General features: G+C 40.5%; 2 protein-coding genes across 4 annotated transcripts; both read left to right on the plus strand.

Moving 5' to 3' along the window:
• The first annotated feature begins 6251 nt into the window (after positions 1–6251).
• On the plus strand, positions 6252–9043 carry LOC115684833 (serine carboxypeptidase-like 40). Its single transcript, XM_030609717.2, has 7 exons — positions 6252–6654; positions 7292–7399; positions 7498–7772; positions 7862–8122; positions 8205–8416; positions 8502–8607; positions 8757–9043. Exons 1-7 carry the CDS (start codon positions 6273–6275, stop codon positions 8901–8903), a joined length of 1491 nt encoding a protein of 496 aa, XP_030465577.1. The 5' UTR covers positions 6252–6272; the 3' UTR covers positions 8904–9043.
• Positions 9044–10174: 1131 nt separating this feature from the next.
• On the plus strand, positions 10175–15740 carry LOC115684832 (F-box/WD-40 repeat-containing protein At3g52030). 3 transcript variants are annotated; one of them, XM_056308654.1, is made up of 9 exons: positions 10175–10453; positions 10815–11015; positions 11516–11570; positions 12359–12457; positions 12924–13027; positions 13711–13800; positions 13950–13987; positions 14856–14940; positions 15107–15740. In XM_056308654.1, the coding sequence occupies exons 1-9, from the start codon at positions 10290–10292 to the stop codon at positions 15459–15461; spliced, it is 1191 nt and encodes a 396-aa protein (XP_056164629.1). In that variant the 5' UTR covers positions 10175–10289; the 3' UTR covers positions 15462–15740. The 3 variants fall into 3 exon arrangements, with proteins under 3 accessions (XP_056164629.1, XP_056164628.1, XP_030465575.1); XM_030609715.2 differs by having other exon boundaries at positions 10176–10453; positions 13950–14089; XM_056308653.1 differs by lacking the exon at positions 12359–12457 and having other exon boundaries at positions 13950–14089.
• Positions 15741–16882: the final 1142 nt, after the last annotated feature.

A 16882-nucleotide genomic window follows, 5' to 3' on the forward strand; every position in this document is an offset into this window, starting at 1 on the left:
AGGTAGAACCCAATACTAGGGTTTCTTCTAAAGAGGGACGGAAGGGCAAAGACAGGATTTGGAGATTGCCTGGACAACTGCCGGTCGAGTTCCATCACTATGGTGGTTATGTCACTGTTAACAGATTGGCAAATCGAGCATTTTCTTACTACTTTGCCGAAACGCCACGTAATAAGGGTTCTCTTCCTTTTCTTCTATGGCTTAATGGAGGTATTATGTGTTCTTTACTCTCGCATTTGCGCGATCTCTAATGTCATTGTCAGGTTTACGAAATAATGTTAAGTTCGCTTCGCTTTCAGCACAAGTATATGTTGTCCAATATTTGAGCATTCCTATGAAAATCTCACCCCTCACGCAAAGTCGACATATCTAATAATTGCCAAAGAAGTGGAAGAAAGCATTTTTCATTCTCGAGATATTTTCATAGGGAAAATACTTATGAGTTATCATGATTTGCAATTTAATAATGCCATCTTCGTGGGCTGGTAGCAAGATGAACAACGCTTAAATTGTTCTTTCTTACCCCCCACGAGATTTTCTAGCTATCTTGACTTGTGTGCTCCTCTAAAGATGATTTGTAATTGCTCCTGATTCTTTTAGCTATGGTTATCTGTTGGTCAATGATCCTCGTTGGCTCGGTCTTCAACTTTTGTGCATGCTTTGAGTCAATTGATCAATGCCATGTGTTGTTAACTTCACTTAAAATCCAATAATTGGAAACTCCTGATTGACGAGCTCATAAGTACTTGGTCGATGGGCTTTATGGGTAAACTTAATTGTTCGGCTCGTTAGGCATTCCATCCGTCGGTCTCATGGATAGATTGCATTGTCATGATCTGGTTTGGGTCATTAGCTTCTCTACATTTGGGCTTAGCATTAAATAAAAGTGATAACTCCATAGAAAAGTTGCTAAGTTAAAAACAAAAAGCCTAATAATCATTGGTAAGCAACTCAAATGAGAATTAGTAAACCAAAACTAGCTAGTACATAACTTAGATATAATAAGTACACTAAGAGTACCATAACTTTCATACGGCGCTCACTTAAGTATCATAATTTTTTTTCGCTCACTTGAACGCCACAAATTTGAAAAAACGATCAATCAAGTGTCATTGGCGATTTGCCTTGCCGGAAAATCCGATGTGGACGCTAGTCGTCCTACGTGGCATCGCTGACGCTGACGTGGATAATTAATAAAAAAAAATCAAAAATAAAAAAAAATCCACATTGTAATGGAAAATTAATAAAAAAAATTCAAGTAGGATCATTTACCGGGAATGACACTCAAATGATCGATCTTACTCCGATTTGGCACTCAAGTGAGTGCCGTACGAAAGTTATGGCGCTCCTACTGTTTTTATCCCAAACACTTTTATTGGCAAAAGTACACTAGAAGTGCCATAACTTGTGTACGGCGATCACTTTGGTGCCATAACTTTTTTTCGGATCATTTTGGTGCAAAGTCGGAGGAAAATCGATCACTTTAGTGACTCCGGCCAAAATTCTGGCCAAGAAGCTGACCTGGCATTTATATTAAAAAAAAATGGTCTGACTTGTACACAGTAGAAATTACGTGGCTTTTTTTCGAATTTTTTAATTTTTAATTTTTTTAAAAAAGTTGCAGCAGCGGCGAGGGAGGCCTCGCCGCTGCTGCCGCCAACCCACCACCGCCGGGAAGGGCCGGCGGTGGTGGTTACAGTGGTCGGCGAGGGTCGCCGGCCCCTGGCCGGGGCCCAGCGACCCTTGCCGAGCCCAGGGAGGGCCGGATCCGGCAACCCTCGCCGAGCCCAGCGAGGGCCAGATTCGGCGAGGCGAGATCTCGCCGTCGCCCGGGTCGCGACGACGAGGTCGGCCTCGCCTTCGCCGGGCGAGGCGAGACCTCGCCGTCGCGACCCGGCGACGACGAGGTCTCGCCTCGCCCGGCCGAGCGAGGCCGCGCCTCGCCGTCGCGACCCAAGCGACGGCGAGGTTTGGCCTCGCCTTCGTCCGGCGAGGCGAGACCTCGTTGTCGCGACCCAGGCGACGGCGAGGTCTGGCCTTGCCGTTTGCTGGGCGAGGCGAGACCTCGCCGTCGCCTGGGTAGCGACGACGAGGTCTCGCCTCGCCAGATCCGGCCCTCGCTGGGCTCGGCGAGGGTTGCCGGGCCCCGGCCAGAGGCCGGCGACCCTCGCCGACCACTGCGCCCACCACCGCCGGGCCTTCCTGGCGGTGGTGGGTTGGCGGCAGCAGCGGCTGCCCTCGCCGCTGCTGCAGGTTTTTTTTTTTTTTTCAATATAATATAATTTTTTTAAAAAAAAGTACACGTCAGAGGGCTAAACGGCGTCGTTTTTGGTTTTTAATGCTGACTAGACCTCTTCAGCGAGCCGTGGACCTCTCCGGCGAGCCGTGTCAGCGCCACATCGGATTTCCGGCGAGCCACGTCAGCATTTGCACTAAAGTGATCGATTTTCAAAAAAGTTGGCACCAAAGTGATCCGAAAAAAAGTTATGGCACCAAAATGATCGCCGTACACAAGTTATGGCACTTCTAATGTACTTTTGCCCACTTTTATTTATAAGTGAAAAGGTTGGGGAGGGCCCAATTAATGCAGTTATCCCTTTAAACTTTACCATAAGGGTCCCATGTAGACAAATGTCTTGCATTAATTAATTCTTTATATGATATATGTATAGAAGTGGGTACTATATATACAAAACTAAGTACTTCTAATGAATGAGGCCCAATATTGCATATAAAATCCAAAATATTTTAAAGGGAAAATTTCAAATCAGTACCCAGAGTGGGGTCATTTTCTCAAAAAAGGGTCAAAGTGGACATAGTGTTAAATAAGGGCATGAAGTGCCCAATTAATCTCAAGTAAGGGGCTGGGTTCGTCGGCCGGTTAAATGCTCACCCGCCGGCAAGCATGTCACAGTTCCGGCGATCGGAACAAGGGCAATTTTGTCTTTTACTTTTTAAATTTTTTTTGTTTCTTTTGTTTCTTTTTTCTTTTCCTTTTCCTTTTCTTCTTCTTTTTTTTTTCCTCTTTTCCCTTCGCCGGCCATAGCAGGGGCCCACAGAGGTTGCCGGCCTCAGGCGGAGGCTGTCCTTGCCGCCGTCGGGGGAGGGCCGCCCTCGCTGGGGTTGGGCGGGCAAGGGTCGACCCTCGTCAGATCCAGCGAGGGCGAGGGTTGCTCTCGTCGCATTTGGCGAGGGTCGCCCGACGCCGGCGGGGGTGATGGTTGCCTCGCCGCGGAGGCTTCGCAAAGAACGCCCGATGCACTTAGTCCCCGTTCCGAGCGAAACCACTTCCAGTTCTGAGAGAGAGATTCACGAGACAAAACGGAATCATGCTCGATCCTATCAGAACCAATAAACGAATCGAAGCAACAGACTCGAGCTCGATAGAGAAGAGAACCTTGAGAAGGAGAGGAGAAGAGGAAGGCACTGAGGACGGTGACCTCGCGCCCTTGGGGCTTCCCCTTCTTCGGCGGCGAGCGGTAGCGAGCTAGGACCATCTCGGAGGGTCTCTCCACGAAGGCGGAGCCGCCGGTCGCCCGAGCAGACAGAGCGCTCGCTTCCCCGGGCGAGCTCATCGGCAGGCTTCCGCTTCAGCTCATCGGAATGCGAGAGCCTGAGAGCGAATTTCAGCTCACGATGAAATGATGGAGAAAGACGGGGAAGCGCTTGTTCTCCTCGTGCGGACGTTGCTTTGAAGTAATGGGTCGGGCGAGGTGACCATCGCCCCCGCCGGCATCGAGCCTCGCCCTCGCTGGATCTGGCGAGGGTCGACCCTCGCCCACCCAGCCTAGGTGAGGGCCGCCCTCGCCTGATTCCGGCAACCTCCGCCGGCCCTAGCTATGGCCGGTGGAGGGAAAAGAGGAAAAAAAAAGAAGAAGAAAAGGAAAAGGAAAAGAAATAAATAAAAATAAAAATAAAATTTAAAAAGTAAAATACGAAATTGTCTTTGTTCCGATCGCCGGAATAGTGATGTGCTTGCCGGCCGGTGAGCATTTGACCGGCCGGTGAATCTAAGCCCTTACTTGAGACTAATTGGGCACTTCGGGCCCTTATTTAAGACCGATTAGGCACTTCATGCCCTTATTTGATACTACGTTCACTTTAGACCATTTTTTGAGAAAATACCCCACTTTGGCTACTGATTTGAAATTTTTCCTATTTTAAATATAATTTTCAACAAAGATCAAAATTAAAATATCATCAAATCAATTATTATGTACTAATACATAAGCAATGTAAATTATAAATTACATCATTTGCCTCTCCTTTTTCCCAACCATCATACGGCCCTTGACTCCAAAAACCCATAATACTTTCTCCTTATTTTACTCGCATCAACTCAAATATAAATAAGTATGTTAAGTTTAACAAATAAACGAGCAATTATGTGATAAGGTTAAACGCATAATAGCCTTTTTTCTATCCATTTTTTGACTTCCGACGCCCCCTATTACCTTAAATTGACCATAATATCTCTTGCACGTCCCATGTTTAAGATTATTTATTACATTTTTTTCTTTTGTTTCTTTGGAAATTCTGGTACATTTAGAATTAGCAAAAAATATGTATTTGCTAATGATTTGATTGGATTGTCTAATAATGCAATTACAATTGTCATAATTTTCTTGTCAATAACTAACCATTCCACTTTATCAGCCTTACTTTTTAAGTTTTGTCAATGTAGTCCTGAATTTTTGGGCAATATTACAATGTAGATTTTTTTGCTAATTGCTGGACGTGGCATTTAGTCATCATCGGCAATCCTAGGTGGCATGCTGGTGTGGGCAATTTGTTGATTTCCACGTTGCAATTTGCGACTGCAATTGGCAGGAAAAACTACTTTTCAATATCGTGCATATGTGTAGGAGTATATTGACAAAATTGGAAAGTTAAACTGAATTGATGTCTGTACAATAAGTTTAGGACTAAATTGATAATTTTCCCAAATATTTAAGTAGTGACTCCTTCAATGGGCACATGTATAATCATTTTTGGGATAAGTACACTAGGAGTGCCTTAACTTTCGTACGACGCTAACTTGAGTGCTCTAAATTTGAGAAAACGATCACTTAAGTGCCATTGACGATTTGCCTCTTCGGAAAATCTGACGTGGACGCCGGTCGTTCGACGTGGTATCGTCGGCACTGACGTAGACAACTAATAATTTTTTTTTAAAAAAATCCACGTATGATGATTTGCCGGAAATGGCACTTAAATGATCGATTTTACTCCGATATGGCACTCAAGTAAGCCGAAAAAAAAAGTTATGACACTCAAGTGAACACTATACGAAAGTTATGACACTCCTGCTATTCTTTTCCCTAACCTAGACATATAAAAGTTAGTCACACAAAAAAGGTAGGTAATTTCATATATTAGATGATATATTTAAGGTGTTGGTGAGAAAGGTAAATGAACATTGATAGAGGATCAAAGAAGTTTTAAATTATGAATATTAAGCTCCGAAAAGTAGTGAAGATAAAAATAAAAATGTTATTTGAAAACATATGAAATTAATTAATTTGTTTTATTGTTTTCATGCTGAACATGGAATAATGAGCATCACCAGAAGGTTTTGATAATATAACCAGAATGATTTTAGTTTCTATTGTATGTTTCGTCACTTAATTAAGTAAGTTATTCTTATTCAACATAATGAGTGATTTTTAACTTAAACCAATTAATCAAGTTGTGTGTATCTAGTGGTTATCAAACACACCAAATGATATTAAGTGCAGAAAAGTTTAATTTCAAAACTTAATATGGTTACAAAAGAAAAAAAAGGTAATAAAAGGAAGCTGTAGAATAATTTAATTAAAGATACATCATGAATATTAAGCCACAATATCCATATATAGTAACAAATCATATATTATATCCGATTCGATTCGATAAAATGAAAGTATTTCTATAATAAGCGGCTTGGGTTTCCGTATGAGCAAAGACTGTCTATATTGGAGTCATATGGCACAACATGATTCCGAAAATAAAAGAAAAATTCTTAATTGCATGGATATAATTACCTAGATCTAATCAAGCTTACTCAGGTTGTGGAGACTTTCCCCTTCAATCACCAGTTGCCATCTTCTCTTTCTTCCGATTTTCTATATACACAGCCAATTCGAATCCAATTCTATATATTACAACCACCATTAAACACACACACACACACTCTCTCTCTCTCTCTCTCTCTCTCTCTCTCTCTCTCTCTCTCTCTCTCTCTCTCTCTCTCTCTCTCTCTCTCTCTCTCTCTCTCTCTCAGAGCAGAGAGAATGGAGAGAAACCCTAAAGCTCGTTCTTCTCTTCTTCTCTTCTCTTTATGTATCTTGTCGTCGCTTGTTCACATCCATGGAAAGAAGCAAGGAGACCCTCTTGATTCTCTATACAAAGCGAAGTCCAAGAAGTCTGGTACTGACATGAGCCTTTTTCAGGCGAGCGACTACCATGAAATTCTCAATTCTAGGATTTATCGTCAAGAAGGACTTAAGGAGAAAGATAAGATCCAAAGGTTGACTGGACAACCGCCGGTCGAATTCGATCATTATGGTGGTTATGTCACCGTCGATGAATCAGCCGGTCGAGCCTTTTATTATTATTTTGCCGAAGCGGGGCGAAAGAAAGACTCGATGCCGCTTCTTCTATGGTTTAACGGAGGTAAGTGCTGTAGTTTTCCCGAATTTGCTTGATCTCCAATGCAAGTATATTATTCTCTTCGCTTAGGAATTTATTACGGTTTTTAAAGTCGAGATATATAATTGCATGATAGTTACGGCGTCATACTAGGTTGAACTTAAACTTCATCAATCGATATAAGTATTCTACCATAAAATAATAAATATAACTTTGTCACGAGATCTAATCATGTTTCTAATTGTGGTGGTTGGCTTTTATTGATTCTGAAACACTTCGAGCGGTCATATTGATATCTTAATATGATGCAGGTGCTTTGCGCTCAAGCGTTGCTACATGTCTTTCGTATTTTTAGGTGCAGCCTATAGTCAAAGTATACTAACATAAGTTATCATGATTTTCTAATCTACCTTAATTATTCATCTTGTCAATTCCAACATCTGAATTGATTATCAGTGATATAGAACATCGCAGAATTGAATTGGTCCAATGAATATAGCACCGTCCTCTTAATTTTCTACAGAGCATATACAAGCACAGATGAGCCATCTATATCACTCTTTTGGTTATCTATCTGCGTCGTTATTTTGTCAATCATACTTATATTATTTTCTGGTGCGTTTGAGTGAGTAAATCTTAGCTATTTGTGCTGTTTTTTCAGGGCCCGGTTGCTCATCCCTCGCCTATGGAGCAATGCAGGAACACGGACCGTTCCGAGTCTATAGCGACGGGAAGACTCTCTACAGAAATAAATTTGCATGGAATACAGGTGAAGTATTTAAAATATACAATTTAGTGTTTTTGAAAGTATTTCACCTTTTTCTTTTCGCTGATAGGGCGGATCAATTATTTGTTTTATGAGGGCAGCTGCGAACGTGTTGTTCCTAGAGTTTCCGGTTGGTGTTGGTTTTTCTTATTCTAACACAACGTCGGACTATAGAACAAACGGAGACAGCAAAACAGCTGTGGACAATTATGTATTCTTGTTAAATTGGCTGGAGAGGTTTCCCGAGTACAAGAACCGGGATTTCTACATTGCAGGCGAGAGCTACGCTGGTCATTTCGTACCTCAGCTCGCTCACAACATCCTATTCAACAACAAGAAGGCAAACAAGACCCTTATCAACCTCAAAGGGATTATAGTAAGTTGTTTTGACAAGTTGCGTAGTCTTTATCCATGACTCATAATTATAGTAAGTTGTTTCAACTGAGGATATATGGACGCATGTAGATTGGAAACGCAGTTCTCAACGACGAGACAGACAACAGAGGGATGTATGAGTACTTCGCTACGCATGCATTGATATCCCAAGAAACATGGAATGCAATTCAAAAGTATTGCAACTTTTCACTAAAGGCCAGCGATAGAGGAAGCCAATGCCTTTCGGCTACGTCGCAGGCGGATGGTGATGTTTCTTACATTAACATTTACGACATCTACGCCCCTCCGTGCTTCTCTTCCAACCTGACTGCCCATCCCAAGAAGACCGACGTGAGCTCAAATCCATTTGCTTCTTTCTTTTTTCCACACGAACTTCTGCACTTTTGAACGATGATATGCAAAACCTTAATAGATCATGGACTTCGACCCGTGTGAAGACTACTACGTGCATGCGTACATGAACAGAGAAGATGTGCAAGAGGCACTTCATGCCAACGTGACGAAGCTCGATTACGACTGGGAAGCCTGCAGCGATGTTATCCAGGGCTGGGAGTGGGGCCCTTCCACCGTCCTCCCTCTCCTCCAAGAATTCATGTCCAATGGGCTCCGCGTTTGGGTGTTCAGGTGGGTGTGTATATATAGAAAATAAACGTATTTGTTTGTGGGTGATTGAAGTTGGGGTATGACTAACGAACGACTGAAAATGCAGCGGGGATACGGATGCAAGAGTGCCGGTGACATCGACCCAGAGGTCTCTTAGCAAGATGAGCCTCCGCACAAAGAGTCCATGGCGTCCTTGGTTCCTCGGGGGCGAGGTGAGGCGGCTTACTTGTTTTCACGACATCGACCCCTTTGAGTTACATACCCTTTGATCATTCTCGTCTTGGATCCCCTCCTCGTAGAGGGATCAATTGGCTCGATTTGCTGAACGGGAAGTAACCCGCACCGTCTTTAATGTACATAGGTCGGAGGGTACGTGCAAGTGTACGAGGGAGACCTGACGTTTGCGACGGTGCGAGGAGCGGGGCATCAGGTGCCGAGCTATCAGCCCAAGAGAGCTCTCTCTCTCATCTCTCACTTCCTTGCTGGCTCTCCACTCCCACCAAAATAAGACCCTTTCAAGTGCTTGAAGATGATGGATTAATGCTTGAGGACTCGCTTTTGTCTCCGTTATTTTTCTCTTTCTTGGGTAATTCACATGGGCGCATATGTAATTCTTCAGTTATTTAGGAATTCAAGAACTTCATTATTTCTCTTTTAACAAAGATAATGATGCGGAGAGGAATGTGAAAGCAGAGAAAATTGGCGAGGTTGTTGATATGCACACGTGAGTTGTGTTCGATAACACGTCGGAGAAATTAACTCATTGGCTTAATGAGTCCACCTGAATATGTTAACGGATCTGAATTTAAGCTCCCTCTTGGTGGTAAATTGGCAAATCATCAAAAAGGTTTAGAATTGCATTGACATAATTAAAAGGTTTAAGACTAAATTGGAAAATCACCAAATGATTTATAACTAAATTGACACAACTGAAAGATTTATGATTGAATTACTATCCGTAACATAGGTTTATGATTGAATTGACCTCCGTACGATAGTTAGATAATGGACTCCAGCCTGGGTGCAACGACACCTACATGCAAGGCCTTCTACTTGAACGTATTACAAGTTGAAGCAGCATATCAAAAGTTATTTGACAACTATTAAAATTAATTAATTAATATAGTCGATTTTGTTCAAACATGGAAATATGGGTTATTTGAGTCGATCTGAATGATCTGTCGACGCACTTATTTGACACCTTTAGGTAATTGCAATTTCATTTCCGTTCTTATCTTACTTTCGAAAATCTCCGGAGGGAAGGCACTATTCCAAAAGTACAGACCTATATGTTTTTGCTAATTATCTTGTGGGTATGAATCGATCAAGCATTCTTTTAAGGATTAAGCAGGGGTTTAAAAAGTCCAAAACCTATTAAAAAAAACAGCCTAATTTTAAATATCATATGTCACTTTCACACCCCGTCTATAACTCGATCCTTGAGCTTATCCATGCAAGTGGTTTTGTTCGTCAATGCAATGGTAACCTATATTTCCATATTGCTCATGTACAACGAGAACCCTTAGCTTATGACACGACCCAAGCAATATAGCTCCCCTACCGATTTAAGAAGCCGGTTTATAGAGTCGTCCATTCGTTAATAGCAACAGTTTAAGAAGAAAAATTGTCAATAATTGGAATCGAATTGAATGGCTTATGAATAGCTAATATTATATTACATTAAAATTGTTCAATTTTGATCGGATTACTTTCGACACAACCGAGTTGGATCCAACTTGACAAACCAAAGAAATTTTCCAAGTCTTAAATTTGGGTTACGTGACTTTGCCCGAGTGCGAGTGCTGTCTGAGTAGTTGAAGAGACATACTTCGAAAGCCTTGGTCTCCCGCGAACTGTCGGATTCGGGCCAAGGGAATCTACCGCCGCCGGTGGCATGACGGGACCGTCGCTCGCCGACGGGAGGCCGCCGACCAGGAAGAGGAGCGGCGGCGAGAGAACCACCTCCATAAACTCTCTCGACCACGACATTCTCTGCGTGGTCTTCTCCTTCCTTGGCCCCTTCGACCTCGCTCACTGTTCTTCCGTCTGCAAATTCTGGTCTGCCTCTCCCTATCCCTCTCGTTTGGCACTTTAGTTCAATTTAGTGTCCAAAGTTGGAAAATTTCTCGGAATTGTGCTTCTTAAGGTGTCTTTAACCCTTCGCTCGCCATCTAGTTGATGATAATATAGTGGGCGGTGTATTGGAACGAGTTGAATTATGAGGGGTTCGGATTGGAAATGCTGGAAGTGCTGCAAATGATGCTTGTGTCTTGGGGATTTTGGGGAGAGCATAGTCATAATCTTGGTGTGGCCGTTTTTGGGTTGGGCTTAAAAGCAGCCTTTGTTGTTTTCGGTGAATCAAAGAGTTTGGTGGGATATGCTTCATTTTGAAACGCCTTTTACCACTTTGGTTTTGCAGGAACAAGATTGTCAACAAATCCAAGTTGTTGCAGGACTTGTATCATAGGCAGCGTGGCAGCTATGCACATTCTTCCGATATGCCCGCACTCTCGCAGAAACCACTGAGATACCATATGCGGGAATGGGCGATAGCACATCACCAATCTTCTTTGAGAGTAGGCCATGTTGAAGTTGATCAATGGAAAGGGCATTCAATTGGGTAAGATTTCCATCACCACTGCAGTCTCACTTTCTCTCCTCCATGGTTGAATTTGAATGAAACCGTGATCCATTTGTTGCTTTGGTGATTACCCTCTGTTAGCATGAACTTTTGCTCATTATCAGGAGCAATTTCTTTCTGCTTCTTTACGAGCAAGTGTTTCTGGTCGTTTACCATTGATGGGACAGGGTAATCGCATGCTTTACTTACCATGACATAGTGTTTAGTACCTTTTGGTGAGCATATGGCATATGATCTGTTAGTGAGTAACTGAGGAAGAGATCGAAAGAATTGCAAGGGTTAAACAATTCCTCAGTTTTATATGATTTAATATCTGACGGAGTTTATTCGGCAAAGAGATTAATTGAAATCTTAATCAGAACAGGGGAATTTGATATTTACCAAGGTTTTGTAAGTAGTCCAAAATAAGATTTAGAATTTTTTATCCACTGTTCCAAATTTTTTTTGTTAGACTAACTTTTAATCATACTCTCTGTTAGGGTCAATCAGTGCCGGATGAAGATGAGTTCAATCCTCACTGGTGTAGGTGACAAGGTATGGTCTTCTTTAATGCTATCCTACTTTATTCTCAGGGTTTTCTTGAAAGAGGTACCATTATGAGATTTACTTGGATGATTCCTGGGGCGGCATAGTCTACAGCTAATAGCAAGGAAGTCATGAAAAGAATTTGAATTTTATGAGTTGTTTTCCTTTGCTTTTCTTGTTGATAGGATCTTGTTGTGTGCAATACATTTGTGGCATGAGCTACAAGCCAAACAAAAAATATTTGTTCTCATATCATGTAATATTATGGGGTTTTCTTTTTTCTTTTCCTCTGGCCAGAGGTACGATAGAATTAACCTGAAATTAGAAGAAAAAGTGCAAACTTTTTTATACTGCGTTATCCTATTGTATTTCTCTACCTTCTCATAAGCTGGTTACATGATTAATAGGTCGGGGACTTTTTAATTTCTATCTTGTTTCTCGCCCTTGTGACTTGTTGCTAGCTTCTCACTATGGTGGCACATTAAACTGTACAAATTAATCAAACAGCTGTCTTGAGAGTTGTTTTCGAACGATTCATGCTGGTGGGGTAAACTTATCGTGTCTAATTTCTGACAAAATGTCAGTTGAGGTCTAAGGCAGTGATTAATCAGCTCTTGCGCAGGGGTTAACTCTTAATATTCTCTCTCTCGTTAAGTTTTATTTTAATATATCATTCATTTTTCAACCGAAATATATACACCATTCACTTGCTAAATTGCGATAATGTTCTTTCAGTCTTTTTCTGGTGGCTGACTTCTCTTTTTGTCATGGGCACTAACGATGTGCTGTGATGTTAGGTTATGCGTCTCTGGTCAGCTGAAAGTTACAAATGCCTTGGAGAGTATGCTATTCCACATGCAGTTTCTTTAATCGATTATGATTTTGATGAAAGCAAGGTACTATTAAGTTTTCTCCGTCTCGAGATGGTGGAAGTGGGAAGACACATTCTTGCACAGATAAGACCGTATATGTAATACAGTTATGTCTGTGCATAGGAGGTGCTCTTTTGTCTTAACAGTCTAATTTTCATCAAGAACATGATATTGCAACTTTAATTAAATTTGAGATACCCTTTCATTCAGAAACATATGCTGGCAATTTCTCTGGACAACCCAAAATTTCCATATTAAGGTGCTTCCTGCACAGAAAGGCATCATGGCTTGCCATGTTTCTATTGTAATTATTTTTTCCTCTTGCTGAACATCATATAGCTAATACTCTCCAACTTTATCATGTGGTTGACTAGTTGCTGGTTCTTGAGATATTTGAAGGTCTAATGACGATTAAAGTTTGCTCAATTGGATAATATGTTGCAGCTATATACATAAGAAACTCTAAAATTCTCCAGTCGACTTTCTGCAGATCGTTGGCTTAATTGGCACTCGCATAGGCATATGGAGGCGTGGGGGCCAGAGAAGCATATTTCCCTCCCGTGAAGGAACGTTTCCGAAGGGCTTGTGTCTGCGGTGCGTTGAAATATACTTACTTGGATATTATTTGCCTTCTCTGAGTAATAGGTTCATGAAAACCTGCTATACTTTCAATATCCATGGGAAATAGTCTATCAGGTTTGCCAGGTTAAATATACTTATTATTAGCCTTCTCAGAGAAATGGATTCATGAAAAACCGCTATACTTTCAATTTCCATGGGAAATAGTCTATCGGGTTTTCCAGATTTTTATTAACAGAGACGTTTTTGCTTCATTGCATGGAAATAGGCATTCCATGTTATGGACTTGTCATGTGGCTCAGTATCTAATGTTCATATTGGAAGTGAATTTGGGATGTCTTTCTCGTGATTATGTGGATCAGCATATTCCAATTTTATATGGATGAGAACAAATTGAACTTCCATTCTGATCAAGAACACTAGGAATTATTCTGGACTGTCCTTGATCAGGAAAGTAGCAAAATAGTCATACCTTTGAAGCATTGAACAATTAAACAGCAGCTCTTTTGATCTTATAACATGACTCGGTGCAATTAACGTTGCTTTATCATACGTGTTCATTCTGTCATTTGTCTCTAGGATGCATACCTATTGAAATATAGGCTCCATTAAGTTAGTTTCTTTATTTTTCTCTCAAGTGTATTTGTTGGTGTCATGACACAGATTTGGTCATTGTAAGACTGACATCTGATCTGCAGTTACCTTGATCCCGAGGCAGTTGTTGGATGTGAGGATGGTACTGTTCGTGTGTTTGACATGTACAGTAGGAAATGTTCTCGAATCATTAGGTATGTTATTCTGATTTGCTTGTTGAAATGCAATTTCTGTCGATAGAATTTCTTCGGTGAAACTAAGTTCGATGTCAATCCTCTTATGATGCATCAGGGAGGTAATGATATTGTAGTGACTTGCTAATGATTGTTCTGGTTGACTGCAGGATGCATTCTGCCCCAGTGACCTGCTTATCTTTGAGCGGTGAGCAGTTGATTTTTAGTGGTTCCTCGCTTGGGAGCATCACAATATCAGGTCTTTCATCTGATGAGCGAGTAGCAACATTGAGGCCAAATGACCGCATAGGTTGTTTCCTTGTTTGTTTAGCTAATTTTCCAAACAGCATATATCTGTAGAATTGGTTTTGTTTGAGTGGGTTTACATGGGGAGTTTCAAGTTGTCATGTTCAATTTAGATTTTTATCAGTTACTGTCTAGACCTATGAATTTCTAATGCATTTTCATTCTGCGAATTTCGAGCATTGGTTTAGCACAAGGTTCTGCACGCATGTTGTAGGAACGCAGGTGATGGAAATTCTCTCTGGTTATATAGCCAATGCCTTTAAGAATAATTCTGGTTTGTCCTCCAACTTTTTAGTTGTTTCTGAAACTAGATTCCATAAGCTCTTGATTGTAACTTGTCTCTCAGCTAGTCCTTTTCCCTTTGCATGGGGAAATATTTCCTGAATATTTAATATTTTGTCGCAAGTGGCCATGGTGGTATCAGTGCGGACTGGTGGGTTTTGGTTGTGTAGGATTCAATTGTTCATGGTTCTTTCTTTTGGTCTGCAATGTGATACTGATGAATGTCATGATGGATCTTCATAGCACCGTCTCAAGAGTCTAAAATATGGTCAAAGTGGTCTCACGATTGCTGATCTTCCTCTTTGCTGCATGATTTTAGGTTGCATGTGCACTTAAACATCAAAACCTTTGTCATATCATGAGTCAAATTTATCTTGTTTGTCTACACTGAGAGTTTCTTTTTCTTCCTTCAGCCGGATTCTATAGATTGATTCAGGAGATGCTTGCACCATATCTAAACTACTTGAACTTAAATCTATTTTTGACAGGCATAAAGACATTGTGTTTCAACCCTTGTTCAAATTTAGTGTTTGCTGGATGTGCTTCCGGATATGCATCTTGTTGGGATCTCAGGTACTTATAGTTGATGACTGTCACTTTCTCTGCTTTGGGTACCTTAATGAAATTAAGAATGTCCCCCCTTTCTGAACATGTAGAATGTGTGTGGGCTTTATTTGGTCTCGATATTCGATACCCTAAAATAAAGCAGCTGATAAATGAGAAGATGCTAATTATTCAGGAAAATGGGGGTTCTGTGGGAAAGACGGGTGAGCCCGAACGTGCTGTACTCGCTCGGACACATGCAGTATGACACGTCAACGATAGTGGTCGGTGGAATAGACGGCGTGCTGCGTGTTTTGGATCAAAGCACGGGCGAACTAGTCTCGAGTTACGTCATGGACCAACCAGTATCATCAGCCTCTTCTTCTTCAGGAGGGATAGAGAAAAGAAATGGAAGAAGGCTCTCAGAAGATGCTCGGATCGACAATATTCCCAGAGCTGCTCGACCTCCGATCATGTGTTTGGCCGTGGGAATGAAGAAAGTTGTCACCACTCACAACGGGAAGCAAATAAGATTGTGGAAATTTCACTAGAAGCTGCTCCTTCTTTGAAGATCGTTATAGGTTGTGGAGAAAAGAAGAGAAAAGAACTAAGAGAAAAGGCAATTTGTATTGACATGATTGTTGTTGTTCAAGCGAATTGAAAGAAAAATTATGATGAGATCACTAAATTAGAGATTTGATATACCTGGCCCTCTTGTAATTAGAGAAAAGACTATGTTTATTCGAAATTATTCAGTCCAAGTATCCTGTAGAAATTTCTGCACGACTAAACCTGTTTCGAAATAAGCAAGATGTGTGATTTGTCTTGTATTTTTCCTTTTCTAATTCTTTTTTAGTCGGAATTTTCCTTTTTCTAAATTAACATTGCAATTATAATACCCATTTATTGAGTAACTACTCACTTTTTAAATAGGATTAATATCACGAAAAACCCTAAATTGGTACACTTCTGACAATTTTATCCCGAACTAATTTTTTTACCACCAAAAACTTTAAATTGGTACACTTGTGATAAATTTGCCCCGAACTATTTTTTTTACTACCAAAAACCCCACAATGGTATATTTGTGACAATTTTACCTCGAATTAATTTTTTAACCACCAAAAATCTTAAACTGGTATATTTATGACAATTTTACTCCGAACTAATTTTTTTATCATTAAAAACCCCAGACTGATACATTTGTGACAAATTTACGCTCCATTAGTGTCTGTTAAATTGGATTAATATCATGAAAAATCATAAATTGATAAACTTATGACAAATAGAGAGGTAAAACCCCAAACTAGTACACCCGTCAATTACCATGTGTCATCAAATTTAACAATTTGACAGTAAAATTTAACGGAAACTAACGGAGGGTAAATTTGTCACAGGTGTATCAGTTTGGAGTTTTTCGTGATCAAAAAATTAGTTCGGGGTAAAATTATCACAAGTGTATCAATGTAGGGTTTTTGATCGTCAAAAAAATAGTTCGGAGTAAAATTGTCACAGATGTACCGGTTTTGGGTTTTTTGTAGTAAAAAAACAGTTTGGGGTAAATTTATCACAGGTGTACTAGTTTGGGATTTTCGTAAAAGTTACAATATTGTCGTAAAAGCAAATGTACACGCACGATGTGTGACAACTAATTTAGATTAAACCAAATTAATATTACATGGCCTGTGATTTACAAACATTTAAGAAGCAAAGGAAACATAATCAAATATGTTAAGAAATATAGTATTTATACATATTAGATCATAATCTAGAAATGAATGTAAATGGTTATCGATAACAAATTATCTGATTTCAATTTTTATAATTTTGGAGATTTATGTTTTTGCATGTGAATTATTTTGGCGTATTTAAATTACTGCTTTCATTATAAGAATCATGATTTTTAGATTGAAATATGGGTTAATACCATGAAAAACCCCAAACTGGCACCTGTGACAAATTTATCTCAAAT

The sequence above is a fragment of the Syzygium oleosum genome, unplaced genomic scaffold, assembly GCF_021117445.2.
Source record: "Syzygium oleosum isolate NSW1041296 unplaced genomic scaffold, Sole_v2.1 Sole_v2.02, whole genome shotgun sequence".
Classification (NCBI taxonomy): Eukaryota; Viridiplantae; Streptophyta; class Magnoliopsida; order Myrtales; family Myrtaceae; genus Syzygium; species Syzygium oleosum.

What these genes read in the sequence shown, in the direction of transcription:
- LOC115684833 (XM_030609717.2), top strand. Translation starts at nt 6,273, where the DNA reads ATGGAGAGAAACCCTAAAGCTCGTTCTTCTCTTCTTCTCTTCTCTTTA. An exon ending in TCTTCTATGGTTTAACGGAG is followed by an intron (nt 6,655 to 7,291) that starts GTAAGTGCTGTA and finishes CTGTTTTTTCAG; the next exon opens with GGCCCGGTTGCTCATCCCTC. An exon ending in TCAACCTCAAAGGGATTATA is followed by an intron (nt 7,773 to 7,861) that starts GTAAGTTGTTTT and finishes GGACGCATGTAG; the next exon opens with ATTGGAAACGCAGTTCTCAA.
- LOC115684832 (XM_030609715.2), top strand. Translation starts at nt 10,290, where the DNA reads ATGACGGGACCGTCGCTCGCCGACGGGAGGCCGCCGACCAGGAAGAGG. An exon ending in CCGAAGGGCTTGTGTCTGCG is followed by an intron (nt 13,028 to 13,710) that starts GTGCGTTGAAAT and finishes TCTGATCTGCAG; the next exon opens with TTACCTTGATCCCGAGGCAG. An exon ending in GAGGCCAAATGACCGCATAG is followed by an intron (nt 14,090 to 14,855) that starts GTTGTTTCCTTG and finishes TATTTTTGACAG; the next exon opens with GCATAAAGACATTGTGTTTC.